Source organism: Lissotriton vulgaris, chromosome 7 (genome assembly GCF_964263255.1).
Source record: "Lissotriton vulgaris chromosome 7, aLisVul1.2, whole genome shotgun sequence".
Classification (NCBI taxonomy): domain Eukaryota; kingdom Metazoa; phylum Chordata; class Amphibia; order Caudata; family Salamandridae; genus Lissotriton; species Lissotriton vulgaris.
The window spans coordinates 410,576,559-410,603,735 of NC_141695.1; the positions used below are offsets into that span (position 1 = coordinate 410,576,559).

Here is a 27,177-nt window from a genome sequence, read left to right on the forward strand (position 1 = left end):
GCTGACTGTATATGTGTGCGAGTGTGTTCTTTACAGATGTGTGTGAGTGCCTTCTGTACAGACCTGCCTAATATCCGTTGCTCCGCATATCGGTGCGGAGTGTGTGTGTGAGGGAGTGACAGTCTGCAACCGCCTGGTATTCAGAACACTGGCCGTCAGTGTTGCCTTGGTTTTACCCGTGACGTCTCGGCCCGCACTGTAGCTAAAAAGTGGCATCTTTCCTTGTATGCACATATTTCTGATATAGTTGTGAGCCAGGATGAACCCTTTGCCTGTGTGGTTTTGAATTATAAGAATTGCTAGGATGGAACTGGGGTTGACAACTTGTTGCACCCCATAAGGGTGCTAGGGGTGGGAATGGGCTATATAGTAGGATCTTTCCCAAGTGTACATATTACTGATGTAATTTTAACATGGTTGGGCCAACGACTGCTAGTAATAATTCCAAGTGTGATTTATGCCCAGAAATACATGATGTTCAGGTTGTGTTGATTTTCGTGTGTGTTGAGTACATACGTTATTTACATACATCACATGTGAAGTATCTTTTGTGACGCTCAGTTTATTTATCGTGAGTGAGTGCTGTACCAATGTTTTACACATTGCCTCTGTGGTAATCCTGAATGCTTAGTGCCAAGCTACCCAAGGGTTAGTGCAGGTTATACAGTGTGTGTAATCTCGACCCCATTATGGGAGTGGTACGTTCTGCCTAGCTAGGGCATCGCGACAGCCAACCAGAAAGTGCCAGTTCCAAAAGAGGCATTTAAATTTATTTCAGAAGCTGACCCATCTTTGCAAAAGTGTCCAAGTGAAGAAATGAGGAACCAAAATGCATTGTACATTTTAGAAAGAAAAAGAAAACTCAACTATTTGGTATTCACTTGAAAGTATAACCACCACCTTTCCACTTTCTACAGATGGACACTTCTCCGTCTATAAACCGGACTCCTCCTTTATGTCCTCCCTCTCTCTCACATTTTCTCCCTGAGTTGCCTTCAACACTACGTTTGTCACTTCCTCCTCTCTAGCTCTGTACACACACCATAAAGAAACATGCATTCATACTAACTTTCTCTTTTTTGCAAAGTGGACTGACACCCTCTGGGATGCAATAGAGTTATATTAAAAATATTAAATAAAATAATCAATGGCAGCCCACAGCAATCATCACATCAGTGTTTTACCAGTAACTTTAACAGTTATTAACCAGTATTTCACAAGCCAAAAATCATAAGCCATGTTCTGATAGTCATGGTGCAGGGTTTCAAACACAACACCTTTAAGTCTGTGGTTGATATCCCTTAATAAAGGCTGCATGATGTATTAAGAATTACAGCAATATGTAATTCTATTGCACATTACAGAAAAAGTTTTGTTCCATTTAACTTTTCCTTTCTATAACAATAATGGATAAATAATGCTAGACCCCACTTTAACCGCATGTAGATTTGAGGATATTTTAAGTAGAGATTTTCCTTTTGTTGCAGAGAAACATACCTAACTCTTCATCCATCCTTTCGGTAGAAGGTGCATGTGAAGAGACTGGAAACACCCAGTGCTGAATCCCACGGTCTTCCATTCTGAGCACCTCCTTCATCTCCTCCAGCATCTGTTTGACAGACATGTAGCCGTTTAATGGAAGCATATGATGGAACATGCACCTGTAAGTGTTCTGAAACTGAAAAAGTGACATTCCTTCTGGATATGCCTCAAGCAAAAAGAGAATGTTGTTCCTCAACTCCTCTGAATTCTTCCCCGATGTCAACAAGTCATCAGTTTCCAATGGCCTAGAACACTGAGATCCAATTTGAGTTTTCTCTGAAAGATGGGGAAAATCGGAAATTGGTGGGGCAAAGTTGTGTGCAGAATGCTGGCTTTTGCAAGCATCTATGTAGTGTATGCTGGTGGAATAAGACGCTGGGGAATTATTTAATGGAGGCCTATTCACAGGAGCCTCTGAAATGTTGTGCGAGACTACACTTGAATATGAGAGTGTTGCTGTTCGCAGTCTGGATACTTGTGGGGTGTAAGATTTCTCTTGGTGTTGAACGTTATGGTGATCTGCAGTTTTTTTATTCAAATAAGGCTTTTGCACTTGAAATGGATATTTGATCGAACTTTCTTTTGAGGCTTGAGATTTTGTGGGTAATGAATTTCTCCTGGCTAGATTATTTTTGTCTTTTCTTTGCACTTGATTAGTTGTAGTTGAATGCTTTGTGAATGATTGCTTAGGCTTATTGTGAATATGAATGTTGTTTTGGGGATGAATTGAGCCAGGAATTGTTGATGAGTCGCATGGCAACGGTCTTGGCATAAGGGCCATGCTTTGAGGTTTAGGTTTTGTAGATGCTGACTGACTTCTGGATGGAACAGTCCCCCTTTCCTCATGGTTTAATTTCTTGCACCCACCAGCACGTTTGGAATCTAATGGAAGGAAGGAAAACCCACTGAGTATATTTTTATTACCAAAGGAAAAAACATAAAAGTTACAAAAAGTGTTAGAAGGAAATGGTAAACATATTCGGCTAAAGAACAAAACATCTGGACCAAAAATAGTGCTAAGCAATGAAAATCACCATGAAAACAAGCTTTCAATTTCTGGGAAGAAGCATGCCATACTAAGGGGCCGATTATGATGGCGGACGGACCGGAGTCCGTCCGCCACCATTGAGTAGGAGGGACCGTCCGCAGGGGCTGCGGAGGTCCCTCCGTGCAGATTAGGATGTGACCGCCAGGGTGGCGGTCACATCCTCAATCTTTAACATTGCGGCGGGTGCAGCTTCAAGCTGCACCCGCCGCAATGTTAAAAAAGCATGCATGGCATTTGCGTGCACAAAGCAGCAGGCACCGCGCGGTGCCCGCCGCTTTGTCCACGCAAATGCAGGGGGGTACCATAGGTACCCCCCATGTGCACCCCCACCCCCCTCGTCACCAAGGGGGCCCGCAACGGGCCCCCAAAGGCAATCTCTGTATGCTTTTCCACGGCGGAAAAGCCGCCCTGGAAAAGCATATGTTTTCCGCTATCCTAATATGGCTGGCGGTGTCGGACAGACACCGCCAGCCATGTTAGAGCTTTTCCGCCGCGGTTGGAAGGCGACCGCGGTGGAAAAGCAGCGGACGGATGTTGAGACCCACCGCCATCCTAATTTGGCGGTGGGTCTTCTGTGCCTCCGCAGCGGTTTTTCCGCATCTTCCGGGCCGGCGGTGGATTCCGCCGGCCCAGAGGATGCGGGAAAACCGCGATCCTAATCAGGCCCTTAGTGTTAGATTTTGAGTTCATTAAATAATTATGATCTATAAACCTTCTGATTTGTTGTATGGTCAGTTAAGTGGGTTGATAATAGGATAAGTCTACTAATGTGGATTTCACACATTTGAAAACATAATATGGAGATGTTTATAAATCCAGTATATCAGATTCTTACACTGAGTTTATTAAAGCCACACTTCCCAGTCACACAAAATTATGACACTGGCTTATTTTGACAATGATCCCCTTGATGTACCATTAAGAGAGTGCTTGACCAACTAGTTCACACTTTTTTTTAGCATTTTTGCTACAGTTCACCTCCACTCACGGCAGGTTCACTTTTGGCAAAAATTCCCCAGTCAATCTGTGGAAAACTTTAAGGGCCAGATGTAGGTCGGTCGGTAACGGCCGAAAATCGGTATTTTCGGCCGTTACCGACCGGTATACATGATTTGAAATGTAGGGGCACAATTTTACAGAATCGGTAACTTTACAGATTCGGTAAAGTTACCGATTCTGTAAAATACCGAATCGGTATTTTTACCGATTCGGTAAATCTCAGATGTAGGTGGGACTCTTCTGAGTCCCAAAGGCCCTACAAAATCGGTATTTTACCACACAATCCTATTGTGTGGTAAAATACCGATTTCAGGTGTGCATGGACATGTGTGCATGCACACCTAGCCATGTGACAGACAGACATGCCCTTAGGGCATGTCTGTGTGCCACATGGCGCACATGCCTATTTGTGGGGTGCCAGAGGGTGTCAAAGTGACACCCCCTGCACCCTTGCAAAATTCGGTATTTACCGATTCTGTAAATACAGAATCGGTATTTCCCATTGATTCCTATGGGCTTTGAAGCCCATAGGAATCAATGGGAAATACCGATTCTGTATTTACAGAATCGGTAAATACCGAATGTTACAGAATCGGTATTTCCACATCTGGAAATACCTACATGTCAACCACATTGATTTACCGATTTTCAATTACCGAATCGGTAAAATTCGGTAATTAAAAATCGGTAAATCAATATTACCTACATCGGGCCCTAAATGTGTTGCCCAAGTACTCCACTACACAAGCACCATGATCTTGGCCTATAGATTATAAGAGACACTCTTTGGGCCCGATGTAGGTCGGTCGGTAACGGCCGAAAATCGGTATTTTCGGCCGTTACCGATCGGTAAACAGGTGAATGGCATGTAGGGGCATTATTTTACCGAATCGGTAAAATTACCAATTCGGTAATTTTACCGATTCTGTAAAATAAAAAATTGGTAAATTTACTGATTCGGAGACACCCATATGTAGGTGGGACTCTTCAGAGTCTCAGGAGCCTTAACGATTCGGTATTTTACCATCAAATCCAATTTGATGGTAAAATACCGATTCCGGTGTGCATGCACACCTATGCCATGTGACAGGCACACCTGCCCTTAGGGCAGGTATGCCTGCCACATGGCACCCGTGCCTGTTTTGGGGGTGCCAGAGGGTGTCAAAGTGACACCCCCTGCACCCTTGTGAAATTCGGTATTTACCGATTCGGTAAATACCGAATCGGTAATGCCCATTCATTCCTATGGGCTTAAAAGCTCATAGGAATGAATGGGCATTACCGATTCGGTATTTACCGAATCGGTAAATACCGAATTCACCCGATTCGGTATTCCAGCACATCTGGAATACCTACATGTCGGACCCATTGATTTACCGATTTTAAATTACCGAATCGGTAAAATTCGGTAATTTAAAATCGGTAAATCGTTCCTACCTACATCTGGCCAGATGTAGGTCGGTCGGTAACGGACGAAAATCGGTATTTTCGGCCGTTACCGACCGGTATACATGATTTGAAATGTAGGGGCACAATTTTACAGAATCGGTAACTTTACCGATTCGGTAAAGTTACCGATTCTGTAAAATACCGAATCGGTATTTTTACCGATTCGGTAAATCTCAGATATAGGTGGGACTCTTCTGAGTCCCAAAGGCCCTACAAAATCGGTATTTTACCACACAATCCTATTGTGTGGTAAAATACCGATTTCACGTGTGCATGCACATGTGTGCATGCACACTTAGCCATGTGACAGACAGACATGCCCTTAGGGCATGTCTGTGTGCCACATGGCGCACATGCCTATTTACTCTTCTGCAGTCAAGCTTAGCGCATTCTATTCTTTCAGTTAAGATATAGGAGTGAGTTATTAAACGTGTAAAGCGCTAGATGAAACCAAGACACTGATTCAAACATTCTACCCAAAAGCTTTTTAAACAAGGCTGGATCTGGCAGGAGGCAGTTTAAAAAGCATAGAAGAAAAGGTTTGCCAGACTTGCCCATTCAGTGGCTTGAGATAAAGATATGAATAACTTCTCTTTAACAACTCAATATTTTGCCACTGGTTTATCATCAAGACAAAAAAACACTTGTTACGAAATAAACATATATTGAAGAACATGCATGAACGCCAGTGGACATTTATAAACACAGAAAACATTCATACCTTCTTGATGATGGGCAAAGTAATGGCTGGCCTCTGCACTCTTCACACACAGGATATTTGGCGGCTGAAGATCTTCTAATGCAGCCTGGTCACCACAATCTTCTTCAAACTGAGTGGCCTTTTTTTCACTTAAAAATACATCTGAAGATGGAGTCTGAAACCCTGATGCAAGGCTGCACTGAGAGCTGGAAAGTGATGTTTCCCTGAGGCCTACAAAAGAGAACAGAAATCTTATACATGTTGATTACTGTGATGATCATAGTCACAGTATGTATGCTACTAACATAAGACAAATTGAAATTATTGCATAAGTAGGCAAATCCTTGTTTTGTTCCCAGGTCACACTTGATCAAAGTCTGCAGAGATTACATCCTCTTCCAGAGATTAGGATCCTATGGATATATGTAGCTGATTAGCTTCTATGGGCCTCACTCAGTTTTCCTGAGCAGGAACACCCATGCAAATTGGTGGACCACTCAGGCCAACACACTTGCGGTTTGCAGCAGGTTTCCTGTCGATGAGTCTCTGCTGGATACATCATCAGGGGTCTTTGACTGACAACACATCTGCCATAGTATGCATATGATGGTCTGCCCATATAGGGTGGTCCTTCTGACATACTGTCAAGGACTGGTTACTGTGAAGGGCATTACAGTTTCCTTCTAGATTGCCTCGCCTCTTGTTCGCTCCAAAACAACTCCTATTTGCTTAAGCAATGTGTGAGAATCCAAGGAAATATGGCCACACCCAGTCTAATTCCACAAGGATAGACACAGAGGTAATGCTGGAGTCCATTATGAGGGAACTTTCTTCCATCAAATCCTCTATTGTTGAGGTAGAAGTCAGCACAGTAAAAACAAATCCAGAAGTAAAGACCATAAGGGTGGACATCACCTCCTTCCAGTTCAGACGTAACTCCACTAAATGCTGACGTGCAGCGGCAAAGGACAAGCTGGACCAGATAGCCAGATTGCCAGACAAGGGCCAGGAAATGTGGGCTCTACACCAAAAGTCAGTGAGCCTGGAAGAAGAAAGCCAGTGGGACAATGTCTGGATTTTGATGGGCCGGAATCTGAGGAACAGAGTGATAACCTAGCATTCTTTAGCTCCTTCCACCCAGAAATCCTGTTGCTGACTTTCTCCCTTCCACCGTAATTCAAAAGAACCCAGAGAGTGTGCTCAAGGTGCACATGCAAAGAAGGCCAGCCTAGACCAATACCAGCATGTCTGTTACATCATCAGCAAGCTAGACAGACTATCACAGGTGTATAAGAAACAAGCATTGGCATTGCCAATAGGTCTCCTTTGGGACCTTATAAGTGTTTAGCTACAGATATTGACTTTGCTTATGTTTTTAAGCTGTGCTGTACATTAGTTTGCAGAATGCTGAAAATATACAATAAAGAAGTGTTGATAGCATTTTTGTTACCTTATATATACCCAAGAAAGAATTACATGCAAGTGAAAGACCATATAAAAAAGTATTACTCTTAAATAATGTGTACATCTAATTTTGTCTTATAAATGTTGGTAACTTGTTTTTGCTTGTGCCTGCTTGCTTGTTATCGTTTTTTTGTTGTTATGGGGGGCATAAATAACAGGAGGCTGAAGTTTGGGAAATAGTACCTGTGTATCAGTTAGTGTGGTAGTTAGTGAGTTAGTTAGTTTGTTAATGAGAGAGTTAGTTAGTTAGTGAGAGAGAGTTATTTAGTGAGAGAGATAGAGAGTTAGGTATTGAGAGAGAGTGCATAAGAGAGAGAAATTAGAGTTAGTTTTGAGAGAGTGAGATAGTTTGAAATAGTGTTTTTAAAGAGAGTTAGACAATGAGAGGGACAGAGATAGTTTGTTAGTGAGACAGTAAGTTAGTTAGTGAGAGATTGAGTTAGAGAGAGAGAGAGCAAGAGAGAGAGAGTTAGTGAGAGAGAGGTTGAGAGAGTGAGTTAATTAGTGAGTGTGAGAGTTAGAGTGAGTTAGTGAGTGAGTTAATGATAGAGAGTTTCTGAGATAGAGAGAGCCACTTAGTGAGAGAGAGAGTTAGAGAGTTAGTTAGTGAGAGAGATAGACCTTATTTTAAGCGTTATTTTTGTACAATCAAAGCGCTGTGTACATATAAAGAATACTAATGAGTGTAGCAAATTAAAGCGGCAGAATGTTGAATTGTAATTAAAAAAACGTAAATGAATTTTGCGAATGGTGTAGTGTATAAATATACACTTTTTCCTTTGATTATTTTGCTGTTACATTTGTTTTGCACATATAAAACACCCAATTAGAGTACTTAGAAAAAACTATTTCTTTTTGAAGTAACCTGAAAAGCAATGAAGTCTGGTATTCCAGCAAAAAAATCAACCGTGGTGACAGCAAAAATAGAGCGCAAGATAATGTCCCGTCCGCACCTGCTTTTTAAAACTGTTGATGCTGAGCACCGGCACTAGTGCTCTGCATATAGTCATTCATGGTTAGTTAATGCATGGTGAAGCATGGTGAAGCTCAGAGAGCGTAGTGCTCATTGCTGTGATTTGTGTTTCACATGCAACAACTGAAACTGCGCCCCATGATGGGGAAGTGTCGCATTACATGGTGCCATAAGGCAGCTGCCTACAATGGCCCTAACTTAGCACCATCCACGGGCAGCAATCACTAACTTAAAAATAGTGTTTAGCATAGTGTGTTGTGCGACTGGTGTTTTGCTGCTCCAGTAATTGCATTTAGATATATATCACAACAAGTAACATTATACCTAAAACAGGCTGAGACTCTTGGTTTTGTTTATGGTTGTAGAAAAAAAATAAGTAACAAATATAGCTTTGTTCCATGACATATTGAAAATGCTTTAGTTCTGATATGATGGGACTTAGAAAGAACTATAGCGAGTCTTTTTGAAGTTACCTGAAAAGCAGATTAAAAAAAAACCCCATAGCGAGATAACGACTTGTCCCCGCACCTGCTTTTTAAAACAGTTAGTGCTAAGCACCGGCACTAGTGCTTTGCATACAGTCATTCATGGTTAGTTAATGCATCGTGAAGCTGGTAGGCGGTCAGAGAAACTGAGGGAGGAGAGAGATGGTGCGGTGAGAAAGTGACCCGCCGAGCTGACAGAGCTGTGGGCTAAAGAGACACAGGGGGGTCCATGGACAGCCTTTACCTTGTGGGAGCGAGCAACGATAAGCGTGATAATTGAAAACAAATTGCGCCGCTGCTCGATCCCGCAAGGTAAACGCTATACATGCACGCATACTGATTGGAAACAGTGCATTACATGCACGAGTTTCCAAGAAAGTACGGAGTGAGTGCAAGAGGTCACTCCAAAGCAGCGCTTGTGTGCTGCATAGGCGAGACCTTAATAGGCCTTTTTGTCTATGAGAGACATAAGATATTTAGCAGTGATAATTTATCTCCGGAAACAATGGCTTTTTCCTGCCACCTGCATGCAGTTTCTTAAACAAGACATCCGTTAACAGGGATTCACACCCAAGGACTCTGAGCCTTTCTCACTGCAGGATCACAATTAGACTGTAACCTCCGATTATCTGGATATATGAGTCAGGCTTGGACTTTCATGTGAAAGCTAAGTCGGAATCTAATCAACACTACCACAGGTTTTCAGCACTTTTTGACAAAGGCTGCTCTTGGCCACTTTAACTATGTCTTGCAAAATTTACAAGTTAGCATTGAGCTATACCATAAGGATCATTTGAAATATCGGGTTCTATATTTGCTTCTTATGCCTGTATGGAAGACAGAAGTATTGGCAGTGCTTGAGAGTATCCTTACAGTATTATATACATCTTATGTTTCGTTCTTTTGGTGTGCTTCCATATAGGCCAGCAACTTTCATGTGAGCCTTAGGACCAGTAAATGCTTCCTTACTCTGTGAACCATGGGAAGGTGTGGTGAACTCCCACATGCCACTGCTTAGATTGAGCTAGCGCTACTCTCCTTTCCCTTCTTTTGTGACCCGCATATACGGAAATAGTATCCTATATTCATTTGGTTGATTCGCTAGCCCATTGACCCCGGACTATGTTTTACAAGCCAGTATATTATCAATATGACTCCACCCTCTTCTCACAGCGAACATGCAACATGGACTGCTTGATGCTCTGTCCTCACATATTTTCTACAATAACAAACCTCCTTGAAGCTGGACAACGCAATTGGCAGGTTTTGAAGGATGGAGTAGTCTGATGTTTGGAAGATGTTGCAGCAAATGAAGCACATCGTCATAACCCAAACTTCTGCTCAGCTCCTCCAGATCAGTTCCATGTTTGGTCTTCACAACCTCCTTTAACTTTCGAAGCTTCAGCCCAGTAGCAAAGGTTCTTAGGGTGTTGTCAAGTAACTCTGATGCGTTCTGGATCCCTACAAGAGAAGAATGAGGCTTTGAGAGTGGTGGGGCCATTAATGTACCAATGCAAACACTTGTTCCATTAATAAGACACCGCGTACAGACTGCACTATAGATAAACCTCTTCAGGTGGCACATGATGCGCAACTTGAGGGAAAGTGCTGACATAATGAGCTAGTGGCCCAAAGGCAACATGGCTGATTGACATTCACATAGTTTAAAAGTACAGAAAAGGAGTACAAAATCTGTGGGGCATCTGTACTGTTGCATGTCAAATAGCATATATTAGGTAATAATAGCCTTTATTTTAAAACACAATTTATTCCCTGGCTAAATAAGTACTACAACTTATATGTTACTGTTATAAACCTGTCCTAGGTAGGATCCAAGTGGAGGACTGTGCCATGAAACCCAAGGGTGTACGTGCGCTTAATAAATACCTGCTAACATAACATAACTGTGGTGGGGACATTAACCTCTTAAGCGCTGCTGACGGCCAACGGTCGTCACGAGCGCTACCTCCCCAGTGCTGCGCACGACCATTGGACGTCCATTCAGCACTAGTTCCAATGGACAGCGCAGCACTGGGGAGGGATATTTGCGAAGCAGCTAAGGTGTTAATACCGTGAACTGCCTTATTAGCCAGCATTAGCACATTATTGATGCACAAGGACAAAAATGTTTTAAAAGCAGAATGGTGAGATTATTATTATTCTTAGATACTTCAAATAATGTGGCTAAGAATAAGAACAGGAGCAAATCCAGTTCATGAATGTGACTTGAAATCAGGCTCTAAACAGCACCCTTTAATTCACTTGTTCATCAGCCGATACTGACCTACTCCAGTAAATTCCTGCATTCTTGGAAGTGGTATTACGTGCACACTCTGCTGAGGATCACACGGTTCCCAATGTAGGTATCTACATTCCTCAATACATTCAATACACATTATGGAAGATTTGGGTTACACAGAAAGCCTTTCGGATCTTGGTGATTGGTTCATTATTTTCTTTCATTTATTTACAGCATGACACAGCAATCATAAATCACATCTAGAATGCTGCAATTTTCTCTACTGCAGCCCACATTTTGATATAGAAAGGCGCAATTACGTGTGTAAAACCCTTGATGAAACCAGGACACTGATTCAAATATTTTTGCCTCAGGGTTTTCAACCAGGCTAGATGTGGCAGGAGGCAGTTGAAAAGGCATAGAAAGAAAGGTTTGCCAGACTTGCCCACTAGGTGGCTTGAGATAAAAATATGTATAACTTTTCTTTAACATCTTGATATTTTGTCACTGGCTTATCCTCAAGACAATAACATAATGCATATGTGGAGTCTAAATAATATCACAGTGGTTATAACGTATCAACAGTGTTCCTTTTTTCTCATCTCATATTGTTACACTTGTAGGAAATAAACATATATTGAATAGAATGTATGTACACCAGTGGACATTTACACACAGAGGAAAGAGTCATACCTTCTTGATGATGGTAAACGTAATGGCTGGCCTCTGCACCCTCCACACACTGGATGTTTGGCAGCTGCAGATCACCTGACTGGTCACTACAATCTTCTTCAAAGTGAGTGGCCTTTGTTTCTGTTAAAAATACATCTGATGATGGAGTCTGAACCCCTGATGCAAGGCTGCACTGGGAGCTGGAAAGTGATGTTTCTCTGAGACCTACAGACCAGAACAAAGATTTTATAGACATTGATTACTATCATAGTTACAGCATGTATGCTACTAACATGAGACAAATTTAAATTATTGCATGAGCAGGGAAATCCTTGTGTTGGTCCCCAGGTCACACTCTTGATTCCAGTATGTAGAGATTCCATCCTCTTCCAGAGATTAGGTTCCCATGGATATATGTAGCCGATTAACTCACTTTGCCAGAGCCGGCGCAACCATGCAAATTGGTGGACCTCTCGCCCCTACACACTTGCAGTTTGCAGCAGGTTTTCTGCCGGTGAGTCTCTGCTGGATACATCATCAGGAGCCTTTGACCGACAGCTCATCTGTCACAGTACCATCAGTCAATATGCATATGATGGTCTGCCCATTTAGGTCGGTCCTTCTGGCTTACTTTCAAGGACTGGACACTGTGAAGGACTTTACAGTTTCCTTCTAGATTGCCTCATCTCTTTTTCGCCTCAAAAACCCAAAACAACTCCTTTTAGCTTAAGCACTGAGTGAGAATCCAAAGAAATATGGGCAAACCCAGTCTAGTTCCACAAGGACAGAAAGAGAAGTAATGCTGGAGTCCATTATGGGGGAACTCTTCTCCATTAAATCCTCTATTACTGAGGTACGAGGCAGCACAGCAAAAACAATTTCAGAAGTAAAGACCATAAGGCTGAACAACACCTCTTTCCAGTTCAGACATGACTCCACTGAATGATGACGTGCAGAGGCAAAGGACAAGCTGGACCAGATAGCCAGAATGCCAGACATGGTCAGGAAATGTGGGTTCTACACAAAACGTCAGTGAGCCTGGAAGTCCAAAGCCAGTAGAACAACGTTTGGATTTTGATGAGCCGGAATCTGAGGAATAGAATGATAACATAGCATTCTGTAGCTCCTTCCACCGAGAAAACTTGTGCCTGACTTTTCCCTGCCACTGGAATTCAAAAGAACCCAGAGAGTGTGCTCCAGGTGCAGATGCAAAGAAGGCCAGCCTAGACGAATACCAGCATGTCTGTTACATCATCAGGAAACCAGAAAGATTACAATTGCTGCATATATGAAGAATGGCCCCTTCGTCTATAAGAACGAAAAGATATTTAGCACTGCTGATTTGTCTTAGGAAATAAACATAATAGAAAAGATGTTTCCCGCTCTCTGCTGCAGCCACTTAAATAGGAAATCCGTTAACACACCTCAGGACTCTGAGGCTTTCTTACTGTAATTAATAATAATAATAATTTTATTAATAAACTGCATGATTACTTGAAATCTTTACAGTATAAAAATGAACAAAAAAAAGAATAAAAAGCTTTATGAACGTCCCGACTCCCCCACTCTCATGTCCCATCCAAACATAAAGGTGAGAGTGACTTTAAGTTAAAATACTAACATATTAGTCCTGATTAGCTGTCCAAAATAGGGTTCTTTTAAAAGGAGTGATACATAGGTTGTACAAGTGTTTCCCAGCTGATAAAAGGGGGCACATGAAAGTTCGGTAGAGTCAATTCATGTACCAAGGGCTGTTGACGAAAGATGGATTCTTCATGGATCTTTATACCAGCCCAGGTTAGATAACTGGGGCAGAAGGCTTCCGGTTACTTTGCAGACAATGCCGTTAAGTGGGAGTTGAGTGCCATTTTTACCTGGTGTATAAATTTCCCAACTCTGGCTATCAAACAAGTCGTGGAGACTGAGAGGCACCAGTCCGAGGCCTCTCTACAAGTTCTATAGACCGTGTTCCGTAAAATCGGAAGCAGCAAGCGATGGCGGTCATTGGCCAGCTTTGGGCAGCAGCACAGCAAGTGTAGCCAGGATTCCCTACGGTAATTGCATAGACGACAGGCCAAGGTGCCATCCGTACGGGCCCATTTGGGGTTGAAGTCCATAATCCTGAGGGCCAAAAGTCTAAAGTACAAAATTTTCTTTCTCGCGTAAGTGGATACTGGATCTTGCAGGTAAGGTTGGGGTTTACCTGGAATATATGATTTGTCCAGGGCCTGAGTTAGTGGATTTTGCCGAAGAGATGCAAGGTCAAGTCCAAAGGAGATGATCCGGACTTGGCGCTTAACAGCTTGGGCCCAGGCTGAGAAAGGAATTTCGTGCAGGGGCAAACTCTTTCTTTTGATTTTCAATGCTGCAATAGCTTGTCCTACCTTTAAGTACCAGGGGGAGCCCACCTCATCAAAGATTGATCTTAGGGAGTGCTTTAGCGAATGTTCTGGTGCTTTCAGTACTCTAATATAGAGTTTTAAAAGGTCCCCCAATAATACCAGCTCCGGTCGCTTAAGGCCTATTTCTAGCCTTAATCTAGTGTTCCTTGCGTATCTAGGGGCCTGTAGCACCAACTTATAGGCTTTCGCCTGGGCCGCGTTGACCACTTTGTCAAATGCACCAGGGTAGGCTATGTGCCCATAAGCAATGGCAGGGATCAGTTTTGCCCGGAGCACTGTCAACATTGGTTCTGTTGAGGGACTGTCCAAGCGGTGGCATAAGCGTCTTAGCGACAGAATGGTTTTGTCAATTTTAGGTTTAAGCTCCTTCAGATGTTTGGCTGCAGAGGCATTCTCGGAGACCCAGGTGCCCAGATAGTTGTAGGATGGGGCAGTGACGATACGGTGCTCCCCCAGAGACCATGAAACTTCTTTTTTGAGGGGGTATTTGCCAAAAATGACAATTTTGGTCTTGCCCACGTTGATCCATTCTTACTGTAGGATCACATGTAGATTGCAAGCTCTGATTATCTGACTAAATTAGACAGACTTGGACATTTGTGTGAAAGCTAAGTCTGAATCTATTCAGCACTGCCATAGGTTTTTAGTGCTTTTTGACAAAAAAGCGCTGAATGGCGACATTAACTTATGGCATTAGCCCAGTTTTGAAGAAGACAGGAAGGGGGCCTTGACAGAGGGAGAGGTTTTTTTATTTTTTTCAGAGTTTTATATAGCTCGAACTAGACCCGAACCGAATCGGGTAGCAGAGCGCTTTACATAGCACCAGTTACGTTACATGAGGACACACATTCATTTTAGGCACGGAGTAAGTGATTTGCCCAGAATCACAGGAGGTTTTGGCTTTGTTACTGAGACTTGCACCCAGGTCCCCCAGACCGAGGTCGAGCGCCCTAGCCGTTAGGCCAACCCCTCTGTTCCAACTTATTTTGCTCTTTTACAGCATGCCACAACAATCATAAATTCACATCTAGAGTGCTGCATATTTTCTCTACTGCAGTCCACGCTTCGATATAGAAAGACGTAATTACATGTGTAAAACCCTTGATGAAATCAGGACACTGATTCAAATGTTTTTGCCACAAGGTTTTCAACCAGGCTAGATGTGGCAGGAGGCAGTTGAAAAGGCATAGAAAGAAAGGTTTGCCAGACTTGCCCACTCGGTGGCTTGAGATAAAGATATGTATAACTTTTCCTTAAGATCTTGATATTTTGTCACTGGCTTATCCTCAAGACCGTCTAAGTAATATCACAGTGGTAATAACGTATCAACATTGTTCCTTTTTTCTCATATCATATTGTTACACTTGTTAGGAAATAAACATATATTGGAGAAAATGTATGTATCCCAGTGGACATTTATAAACACAAAAAACATTCATACCTTCTTGACGATGGGCAATGTAATGGCTGGCCTCTGTACTCTCCATACCCTGAATGTTTGGCAGCTGCTGATCACCTGCCTGGTCACTACAATCTTCTTCTAAGTGAGTGTGCTTTACCAGAGTGGTCCAATAGGAAAGAGAATGGGTATAGAAGTCAATGACAATGGCACTAGGGATGGGGTCAAGAGTTTTGTATTAATGTAATTATGTTTGTATTTATTTTTTATGTGTGTGATGCATGTATTTTTGGTATAATATTTGTTTTTGTTTTTATTATCTGTGTAAAAATGTTAGTTGTTATAATTTTGCATTTTTAGTTCCATAGTAGGATGTGGGTTTATAGGGGAATAGGGTGGGAAGTTATTTAATTGCGCGCGCTATATAAAACTTTATAAATAAATAAATAAATATGTATTGCAAAATGTATAAATTATCATTGAGCTATGCCCTGCGTATTATTGGAAATATCAGACCCTCTATTTGCTTATTATGCCTGTTTCTAAGACAGAAGTGTTGGCAGTGCTTGAATGCATCTTTACAGTATTATACACTTCTCATGTTCCATTCTTCTGTTGTGCTTCCACATAGCCAGCAGCTTTCATGTGCACCTTGGGATTAGTAAATTCTTCGTTACTCTGTGAACCATGGGAAGGTATGGTGAACTCTCCCATGCCACTGCTTAGACTGAGTTAGCACTACACTCCTATCACTTCTTCTGTGACCCACCTTTTAGTGAAATAGTGTCTTATATTCATTTGGTTGATTCACTAGCCCATTGGACCCGGACTATGTTTTTCACAAAAGTATATTATCAATATGCCTCCACCCTCTTCTCAAAGCCAACATGCAGCATGGACTACTTAATGAAAAATTAGTTTCTTCTTGTACTGTCCTCTGTCCTGATATATTGTGTACAATAACAAACCTTCTTGAAGTTGGACAACACAGTTCGCCGGTTTTGAAGGATGGAGTAGTTTGATGTTTGGAAGATGTTTCAGCAAATGAAGCAAATCTACGCAACCCATCCTTCTGCTGAGCTCATCCAGATCAGTTCCATGTTTGGTCTTCACAACCTCCTTTAACTTTCGAAGCTTCAGCCCAGTGGCAAAGGTACTTAGAGTATTGGCAAGTAACTCTGATGCCTTCTGGATCCCTGCAAAAGAAGAATGAGTCTTTGAGAGAGGATGAGCCTTTAATGTCCCAATGCAATCCCCATATCCTTTAATAAGACACCATATACAGACTGCGCTAGAGATAAACCACTTCAGATGGCACAGAATGAGCAACTTGAGGGAAGGTGCTGACATAATGAGCTAGTGGCCCTAGTGCAACAAGGCTGATTGACTTTTATATAGTTTAAAGGTACAGAACAAGGAGCACCACATCTGCCGATATGGACCTACTCCAGTTGACTCCCTGCATTCTTGGAAGTGGTATTAAGTGCACACTCCACTGCAGATCATAGAGTTCCCGATATAGGTATCTACTTTATTCATTAAATAGAATACACATTATGAGATTTCTGGGCTACACAGAAAGCCATCAGATTTTGGTGATTGGTTCATTATTTTCTTTTATTTATTTACAGCATGATAGAGTGGTCATAAGTTCACATCTGGAGTACTGCAATTTCCTCTATTGCAGTGAAACTAAGAATACCACTCTCTCAATTTTGATACAGGAGGGCGTAATTGCATATGTAGATTCCTTGATGAAAGCAAGACGTTGTTTCAAACGTTTTTGCCTAAAGGTTTTCAATGTAGCAGGGGACAGCTGAAAGGGCATAGAAAGTAAAATTTGCCAAACTTGCCCACTCAGTGGCTTGAGATAAAAATATGTATAACTTCTCCTTAACATCTTTATATTTTGTTGCTGGTTTATCATCAAGACAAACAAGCATTTGCAATGCAATAGGTCTCACATTTGCGAGAGTCTGTACTATTGGCATTGTAAATGATAATCCTTTTTATTTATGAGTTTTGAAAACCTACAAATGGTGCGTAAACACTGCTTGCAGGTTCTCTAAACACATAAATAAAATGCATGGTCATTTATTGTAAATGACAATGCCATTTATTTATGTGTTTAGAAAACTTGCAAGCAGTGTTTACGCTCAATAGCTCAAACTCTTCAAATTCGACACTTTTGTGGCACTTGTGCTTTAGCTGTAAAGTTCGTAAGCTAAGGTGTGGGTGCTGAAATTTCTTCAAAAGTAAATAAATATTTTTTTTAATTCCATTTTTTTTTACTTTTGAAGTAAAGCTTAAGATGTTTAAAGCTAAAGCGCGAGTGCCACGATTGTAACAAAGATAAGCAAATCGAAAACAAATGGCGGCTGCACGCTTGTTTTACTTTTATTACAATGGCTGCACACACGCTTAGGCTTTGCACATATTAAGCTAAAGCATGGGTGTCGTGATTGATTCAAAAGTAATGAAATATTTCTTTACTTTTGAAATAATTGTGACATTACCGTTCTGGCTTAAGATGTTTTAAACTAAAGTGTAGGTGCCGCCATTGTAAAAAAAAGGTAATACATTTTTAAAAAGACATGCAACCGCGTTAGTCGATCGCAAGGAACATAAGGAAATCTTGGCTGCCATTATTAGTGCTGAGGCGTGTCACACCAGTTAAATAAAAAAAAGAATAAACCGCTGCAAGGGAGCGTGTAAAGCCCTTGAAGAAAATAGTGCTTGAAAGCTGTAATTAAAACATACAGAGTGACAACACATGTAACAGGGGTGTCCTTATTAGAGGTTACAAGAAGAGAAAAGACTGTACTAAAGAGGAACTACTACGCATATAGACCAATTCAAAGAAACTATTTACCAAGGACAGGGACAGGAAGCAATTAAAAAGATAGGTGGAAAGTGGGCGGAGCTACATGCCCATATTCTGAATGCAGCATGTCTCAAAGAGACAGCGCAAGCTCTGCCTATGCGAGACCTAAACAATAATGGATAAGTGGAGTCTAAAATAATATCACATCTGTAAAAATTTATCAACAATGTTCCTCTTTACTAATATCATATTGTTACACTTGTTAGGAAATAAACATGTATATATAAAAGAAAAATTATGTATGCCAGTGGACAGTTACACACACAGAAAACATTCATACCTTCTTGATAATGGGCAATGTAAGGGCTGGCCTCTGCACTCTCCATACCCTGGATGGTTGGCGGCTGCAGATCTCCTAATATAGCATGGTCACTGCAATCTTTTTCCAATTGAGTGTCATTATTTTCTGTTAAAAATACATCTGATGATGGAGTCTGAACCCCTGATGCAAGGCTGCATTGGGAGCTGGACAGGGATGTTTCCCCAAGACCTACAAATCAGAACAGAAAACGTATGCAGATTGATTACTGTGATGATCATGGTAACAGTATGTATGCTAATAACAAAAAACAAATTGAAATTACTGCATGAGGAGGTAAATCCTTGTTTTGTTCTCCAGCTCACACTCTTGATCCCAGTCTGTAAAGATGTCATCCTCTTCCAGAGATTAGGTTCCCACTGATATATATATATAGCTGATTAGTTTTTATGGACCTCACTCAGAGTTTGGAAGAGTAAGAGCGCCTATGTAAATCAGCAGATCTCTCACACCAACACACTTGCAGTTTGCAGCACGTTTCCTGCCGGTGAGTTTCTCATCAGGAGCCTTTGACAGACAGTTCATCTGACACAGTGCCATCAGTCAATATACATAAGAAGATCTGCCCTACTCAGGTCAGTCCTTATGACATACGGTCCAGGACTGGACACTGTGAAAGCCTTTATGATTTCCTTCATGATTGCCTAGCCTCATGTTCACCCCAACAAACCAAAACAACTCATCTTTGCTTCAGCACTGTGTGGGAAACAAAAGAGATATGGGCAAATCCAGTTTAGCTCCACAGTGACTGAGACAGAAGTCATGCGGAAGTCCATTATGAGGGAACTCTTCTCCATCAAATCATCTATTACTGAGGTACAAGGATGTACAGAAAGGAAAATGCTACTTACCAGTATGCATTTGTTCTTGGCATCTAGAGCTGCAGAGTTACACACTGTTGCATAGATTGCCATCTAGTGTTGGGCCCAGATGTTTGCACTTGTTTTTGTCCAGAAAAGTTCTTTGGAAGTCATGAGATAGGTGACTCCTCCTTTGGATAACATTGTGCATGGGCATTGGCTTGTTTTTTGCCTTTAGGGAAATGATGGAGCTTTGCAAGAAAAGGAAGGATGTCCATGTAAGCTGTATCTAATTAAGATAATACTGGAACAGATAAAGGTAGCTGGGGAGGCGAGTGGGCATGTGTAACTCTGCGGCTATACATGCCAAGAACAGATGCATACTGGTAAGTAGCATTTTCCGTTCGAGGCATATGAGCTGCAGATTACACACTGTTGCATAGATTATACAACAGTACCCCCTCTTAGCGGCAACCACCAGTATCTGTTGCAGTAGTTTGAAATAGTGTTTTGAGTACAGCCTGGCCTACAGTAGCTTGTTGTTTAGTTTGTACATCTACACAATAGTGTCATGTGTGCGGTGTGGACCATGTAGCTGCTTTGCAGATGTCATCTAAGGGAATGTTCACTAAAAATGCCATTGAAGCCCCTATCTTTCTTGTATAGTGGGCTTTAGGAGGAACAGATAATGTACGTTTAGCTTTGTGGTAGCAAATTTGTATACATTTGACAATCCATCTGGCTATCCCAGATTTTGATGTAGGGTTGCAATGTGTGGTGGTGAGAAAGATACGAAAAGTTGTTTGGTCTTACAAAAGGGTTGTGTTCTCTCAATGTAGTATAGTAATGCTCTTTTTAATGCTCTTTTTACATCTAAGGTCTTTCTGCGACTGTTTGTGGCTGCGAGAAAAAAACGGGCAGTTACAGATTGATTGAGGTGGAAGGGAGAAATTACTTTAGGAAGGAATTTAGGATTAGTAAGGAGAACAACCTTATTATCATGCATTTGCAGTAAAGGTTCTTGAAGAGTTAATTCCTGTAGTTCACTAACTCTTCGTAGAGAAGTAATAGCTACTAGGAACGAACCCTTTCATGTTAGGAATTGTAGTTCACATTTATGTAAAGGTTCAAAGGGAGGTCCCACTAGCCGTGTGAGAACTATGTTTAAATTCCACACCGGTGAAGGTTGTGCTCTGGGAGGAATTATTCTTTTAAGGCCTTCCATAAAGGCTTTCATAGCAGGTACTCTGAAAAGAGATAGATGCCGTCTATTTTGTAGATATTTATTTCTAAAGTTATGCTGCTATGGCAGCAAGATGCAGTCTAATAGATGTGTAGGCTAAATTACATCTTTGGAGGTGTAATAAGTAGCCTATGTTGTGTTGAATAGACACATCTAGGGGATTTATATTGTTGATGTGACAATATATTACAAAACATTTCCACTTGGCTGCATAGCATGCTCTAGTGGTTGGACGTCCAGGTTCTTTTATGATGTTCATGCAGTCAGGAGGAAGCTTAAGGTAACCAAATTCTAGGACCTCAGGAGCCAGATCACAAGGTTGAGCTGAGCTGGGTCCGGGTGTCTGATCTCTCCATGGTTCTGGGTTAAGAGGCGTGGAGATGGGTATAGTTTTTGGTGCGGTACTATAGAAAGTTCCAGTAGTGTGGTGTACCACGGTTGTCTGGCCCACGTTGGAGCAACTAGGATGAGGGTTAGAGAATGTTGCTGTAGTTTGCATAGTACTAGTGGCATGAGTGGCAGAGGCGGAAAAGAGTACACAAATCCGTCTGACCAGTTCATCCATATCGCATTGCCTTTGGAGAGTGGGTGTGGATATCTGGTGGTGAAGCTTGGGAATTTGGAGTTTTCGTGGGTGGCAAAGGGGTCTATCTGAGGTTGTCCCCACATCTCAAAGAACGGTTGAAGAACTTGTGGTTGAAGTTCCAACTCGTGGATCTGTTGTGTTTGGCGGCTCAACAGATCTGCCATGGTGTTCTGTACTCCTGGAACATGTTGGGCTAATAGGAATATGTTCTGAGGTATAGCCCACCGCCATATGTTCTGCGCTAGCTGAGAGAGTTGCAGGGAGTGTGTTCCGCCCTGTTTTTGTATGTAATACATGGCTGTCAGGTTGTCCGTGCGGACTAATACAGTCTTGCCTGATATTTGCTTTTGGAATGCTTTTGATGCTAGGAATATGGCTAGTAACTCCAGGTGGTGTATGTGGAGTAACCTTTGTTGTGGTGTCCACCTGCCCTGCATGGTGTTTTGCAGTAGGTGAGCTCCCCAGCCGGAGAGTGATGCGTCTGCTGTCAAGACGATTTGAGGAACTGGCACTAGGAATGGTCGCCCTTTGAAAAGGTTTTTGGTGTTCCACCACTGCAGAGAGCGATGAGTACGACCATCCACCAACACTAGATCTGTCAACCGACCTTGAGCCTGGTTCCACTGGCGTGCTAAGCACTCTTGAAGGGGACGCATTTGTAGTCTTGCATGAGGTACTATAAATATGCAAGAGACCATAATCCCTATGAGCTGCATGAACACTCATGCTGGAAGGGACTGTTTAGGTTGAAATTTTGTAAGAAGAGCTTGCATGTTTGCTATTCTGACAGGAGAGGGATAAGCTACCGCTTTTGAGGTGTTTATTGTGGCACCGAGGTATTGTTGTATGTGGGACGGTTGCAGATGGGACTTTGTGTGGTTTATTGTGAACCCCTGTTCGTGTTGCATCACAAAATGAGGTATTCCTTAGCCATGGAAAACTTCTCCTTTGCACACTTCATTGGGTGCTGTGACGTAGTCAGCGAGGTTGTGCACCTTCCCTGGTTTGTGGACAATTTTGAAGTCGTAGTCCATTAATCGTATCGTCCACCTTTTGAAGCGCTTGAAATTTTTGGGATCGGGTTGCCGTATGTCGTAACTCGTGCTTGGTGATCAATCACAATAGTGAAAGGGTTCCCATAAATAAACATGCGGTTGTACTCACAGGCCAACAATACTGCTGGGCTCCCTTTCTCTGGTTGGGAGTTTACCCTTTCCATTTCCATCAAGCTTCTGCTTCTGTATACAAAAATCCATCTCAGACTCTCGTTAGGGGCTATGTTGGGCCAGAACGACCCCTAACCCCACTGGGCTTGATTGCACAGTAAGCTCCGTGCATAGAGAAGCATCAAAGTAGGTGAGGTGGTCTATTGTTGTGACAACATGCCGGATGTCCATGAATGCTTTGTCGCACTCCGACATCCAGAGAAATGGTTGCCCTGGTATATTTAGTTCACAAAGTGGGGTGCTCACTGTTGTGAAATCTTTGTTAAGCATTTCGACTTTACTGGGGACCTGTCTCATTCCCTTTCTTTGCTCACATTTGTCCACATTCAGTATCAGGCTAGCCCTCTCTAACCGGTTGCGTACCACCCTCAGTGCCAGGTCGTGCTCCTCATTAGTGCACCCAAAAACAAGGATGTCATTGTTGTAGTTCAGACAGTTTTTGATGGGCCTTATCACTCTCCCCATCATCTCTTGAAATATTTCAGTTGCAATTGCTTGTACCGGAACAGCCCCAAGTGAGTGGAGAATGTGTTAATGTAACGTGATTGCGGGTCAAGTACCAGCTGGTGATAACCTTTGAATAGGTCTAGCTTGGAGAAACCACAGGTTCCAGTCAGGCAACTGATCCTGTCATTCAGGTGCAGTCCTGGGTGCCGTTCCCTTTTGATGGTCGTGTATGGTAGACACATGTTGACGCAGATATGTATTGTCTGCATGTTTTTTTCAGCACAGACCCAATGGGGGCCACTCATGGCGCTGGTCCTTCATGGGCTCAATGATGTCCTGTGCTAGAAGGCTCTTTAGTTCTTCCTCTACTTGCGGCTGTAGATACACTGGAACTCTGTGGTGATGCTAAGCTATCGGTCTGAAGCATCGCTGATATTCAGGATGACTTTTGTGTCTTCCAGCTTTCCAAGCCCTTTGAGGAGCGCAGCTCTTTTAGGATGTTGTGACACTCAGACATGTGATAAGTCCAGGCTACGAGGCCCATCACTTGAGCTGTGACATTGCTGAGTAGACACAGTGCTGGGATATCTCAACAGAGGACATGCACTTCTCCTTGCACCAACGTTTCATTGTGTGTGTCTCAGCCTGTGACGAATTTCCCTATATTCGTCACAGGTTGCTTCGAACCCCATCAAGCGCTTGTTCTTCCGAGACTTTACTATGGCAGTGCTACACTAATTGGCCTCCCCAAATACTCTTTGGCCCCCCTAAAGTCTTCTCTGAACGCTGCTGCCAGATTGATTACGGGCACACATCTCCCCGGTTTTAAAATCGCTAAACTGGCTACCCTACAAAGCTAGAATTCAACTGAAGATTGCCTGCCTATCACACAAAGCCCTCCACTTCAAAACCCCCATCTACCATGCACAAAAACTAGAACTACCCGGGGGGGGGGGGTAGATTGTCAAGGAGTGCTAATTCCCTCCTCTTGAAGCCACAGATCTTCTGCAAAAAGAAAACATGCCAACAAGCCTTCTCTGGCGCCGCTCCTAAAATGTGTAACTCTCTTCCACCGGAAATTCAGAGGATCTCTTCCAAGGTTGCTTTCAAACTGGAAGCAAAAAAATTCCTCATGAACAAGTTCTTGCCTTAACATGAGGGGCAATTTTGAGTTCTAAGCACATCAGACATACTATAGTATTGGTTATTATTCTTGTATATGATCATTATTTTTGGTTTGGTTATCATTCCAGTACATGATTATTGAATTTTTCTCCCCTTAAGTCATTATGCTCCATCGTCTAGCACATTCTTCGTTCACCCAGGTGTATAAATGATCTGTTAGATGTTCAACATTTGATTCAATGCCTTTTAGACTCCTCATTTGACTCTTAAACTTATTGTTTTGGGGATTTTATTTATTTTTTATTTATAAAGTTTTATATAGTGCAAACTTGATCCCGAAGGATATCAGAGCGCCACTGGTTATTATTCCTTTATATAAATGTTGTACGTACTCCCCTTGTCTCTCTACGCTCCATCGCATGGCCCATTCCTACTCGTGCACTCAGGTTGTATTGAGCTGTTGTGTTTGTACTTGTTGATTCAGTGCCCATTAGATTCCCCATGTTTATTTATTTATAACGTTTTATATTTATTTATTTTATTTATTTATAAAGTTTTATATAGCGCGAACCTGATCCCGAAGGATATCAGAGCGCTTTACAATTTGAGGCAATTAGGTAACTTCTCACAGTATTACCCTATAAACCCACATCCCACTACGGAACTAAAAATGCAAAATTAGAACAAAAAAATTTAATAACAACTAACATTTTTACACAGATAATAAAAACAAAAACAAATATTATACCAAAAATACATGCTTCACACGCATACAAAATAAATATAAACATAATTACATTAATACAAAACTCTTGACCCCATCCCTAGTGCCATTGCCGTTGACTTCTATATCCATTCTCTTTCCTATTGGACCTCTCTGGTCAACATCTCCCTCTGTCAAGGCCCTCTTCCTGTCTCCTTCAAAACTGTGCTAATGCCATCATATTAAAGTTTTTAGACAGATGGCCTACCTGTGCCCCAGATTGCAGTGAGCAGAGTCCTGGAAGTGGAAAGGAGACAGACTAGTGCTGTCTCTTCCCAAGACAAAAAGTTGTTTAAAAACGATTTTCACTTTCTGTTTTTGCTGTCTTTGCCTGTGGTTGTTACAGTTAAAAATTGCAATTTTAGCCTGCCTGTAATTGCATATTTGATCACCTGGTTTGTGTTTTAAACATGTGGTTTTCCCTGCTCATGATTGCCTCCATTTAGCGTGTTGAATTGTGGGAATTGCAGTCCAACCTCTGTAGTTTGTCCCTCTCATTCCTTGGTGACTAGTCTGTTTTCCCTCCAAATTTCTCCTTTGCTCTGTGCTAGGACCTGTATGTTAAAACAGTGCACTCCCAGCCACCATTTTGTGTTCACAAGCCAGTGAAACCAGCCCCCCTGCTTCCCCCCCAGCAACAGGGATTTTCTACATTAGAGGGTGCTTCTGTGAGCTGTTTAAACTGTGTTTACTAGGGCCTGTGCACTTAGTTTTTGGCCAGCAGAGGGAGTACAGTTTTATTCAAACAGTATTGTTAGATTTCAAGTTAGTGAGGCCCTTACCTGCTGAAGTCCAAAGTGTGGATTGAGCCTGTCTGTCTCCTAGGAGATTCTGAACAGGAGAAGCAGCTTCCAACTCCATGGCCAGAAAACCTTGTCTGAGGTCGCTGGGACCTTATATGGTCTGCTAGTGGTTGGTACATGTCTACACTGATTGGTGGTTGTATCTGGTGTTTCTATAGGATTAGGGTTAATGTCCTCATTGGTTGGGTATTTGAGGGTTCTGATTGGTTTCTGGGTCTGTGATTTCAATCATTGTGGAAAGGGGCGACCACTCGGTCCCCCCGAACGTATGGTTGGGTGCCCCGATCCTCCCGGGAAACCATTTTGGGCGGGGGGCGTGTCTCGGCTGGTATGCCCGAAGCGGCGTAGCCGGGGCGCGCCTTTTTCCCGCCCAAGAGGGGTTGTCCTAGACACCTACACCGAAGACCACGCCCAGTAGGCGTACCGGAGGAGGGTACACGCCCTCCCGCAGAAGAATAAATAGAGCGGGAATCCGAAGAAGCGTCCTCTTGTTCCTGGGCTCTGAAGGCTGCACCCACTCGTTGCTCGTGAGCCCTCGACGGAACAAGCAGCAATTTTGAGAACTTGTAATTCTTGTGTTTCTCTTTCAGTTACTCGAAGGCGAAGAGTCCAGGACCTCGTTGATTGTCTAGGAGCGGATAATCGAAAACCATGGCTGGCAAGAAAGCAGGAAAGGGTTCCGAGACGGATAAAGTGCTACGCATGTTGGTGAACCGGATGGCTGGCATGGAGCGGAAACTCGGTCAAGTCCCATCGATCGGTCGAGGTTTGGCGGAGGTCAAACAACAACTGGCTGCACTGAACAATCCTGGTAACCCTAAGAAGGTAATAGGCCCGGCCTTGCCGGGAATCGTCCCCGAGGGTAGAGGGAAGCGGGTCAAGAGGAGGGCGGTTTCAGGGGAGGTTCCGGTCTCAGAGGTTCCGGCCCCAGGGGTACCCCCGGCCACCCCTGTCACACCGGCAGACATCCCAGTACCAATCCCAGGCGCGGGTCAACCGATCCCGGTAGTGATTACCCCCGCTAACGATGAAGATATGCCTCCTGAATTGGGCACCCAGTTGGCCGCATGGCACAATAAAAAGGCAGGGGGTGCCAAGGCGCCCGGAGACACGGCCGAAGAGGCCAAGCTACTAATCCAGCAATTGCGGCAGTCGCGAGATGCCGCAAAGGCGAATCTTCCTCTTGTTCCCCCACAGATGACACCGGTAGGACCTGCAGTTGGTCTCGAGAAAATGGCGGGAACAACGACTGAACCGGGTAAGCTCGCTTTGCCAGTGGCAGGGGAGGGCTCATTACCCTCAAGGCGGGAGAGGGTGGCACAGCACATCCCTATGGCCACAAAAGAGTTAATATGGGGAGACAAGTATGTCAATATGTTTTCATTATTAACTGACCATCGCGAGATGGAATATGCTAAAACCCAGAAAGATTTGTGGCACCCGAGCGTGTGGCGCGCCAAGATGGCGGAATTCAGGGTGGATGAAACGATAACGAATTGGGCGAAGGCCTTTGCAATCTTTACTGCAGTTATGGGGGAACGTAAACCCGAGGTGTTAACTGAACTGTCTTGCTATCAAACTCGTATTATGGATTTTTATGCAATGTATG

At 42.9% G+C, this 27,177-nt stretch overlaps 1 protein-coding gene across 2 annotated transcripts in view; it reads right to left on the reverse strand.

Annotated features, from left to right (window-relative positions):
- LOC147701756 (uncharacterized) overlaps positions 1 to 27,177 on the reverse strand; it is a 157,216-nt gene that overhangs the window by 74,843 nt on the left and 55,196 nt on the right. For both annotated transcript variants that reach the window (XM_086930376.1, XM_086930375.1), the window contains exons 5-10: positions 18,537 to 18,746; positions 16,341 to 16,568; positions 11,593 to 11,796; positions 9,894 to 10,121; positions 5,760 to 5,969; positions 1,498 to 2,424 (exon numbers count right to left, since the gene is read on the reverse strand). In XM_086930376.1, coding sequence (XP_086786502.1) covers positions 1,498 to 2,424; positions 5,760 to 5,969; positions 9,894 to 10,121; positions 11,593 to 11,796; positions 16,341 to 16,568; positions 18,537 to 18,746 — 2,007 coding nt within the window. The remainder of the gene's footprint in view (positions 1 to 1,497; positions 2,425 to 5,759; positions 5,970 to 9,893; positions 10,122 to 11,592; positions 11,797 to 16,340; positions 16,569 to 18,536; positions 18,747 to 27,177) is intronic.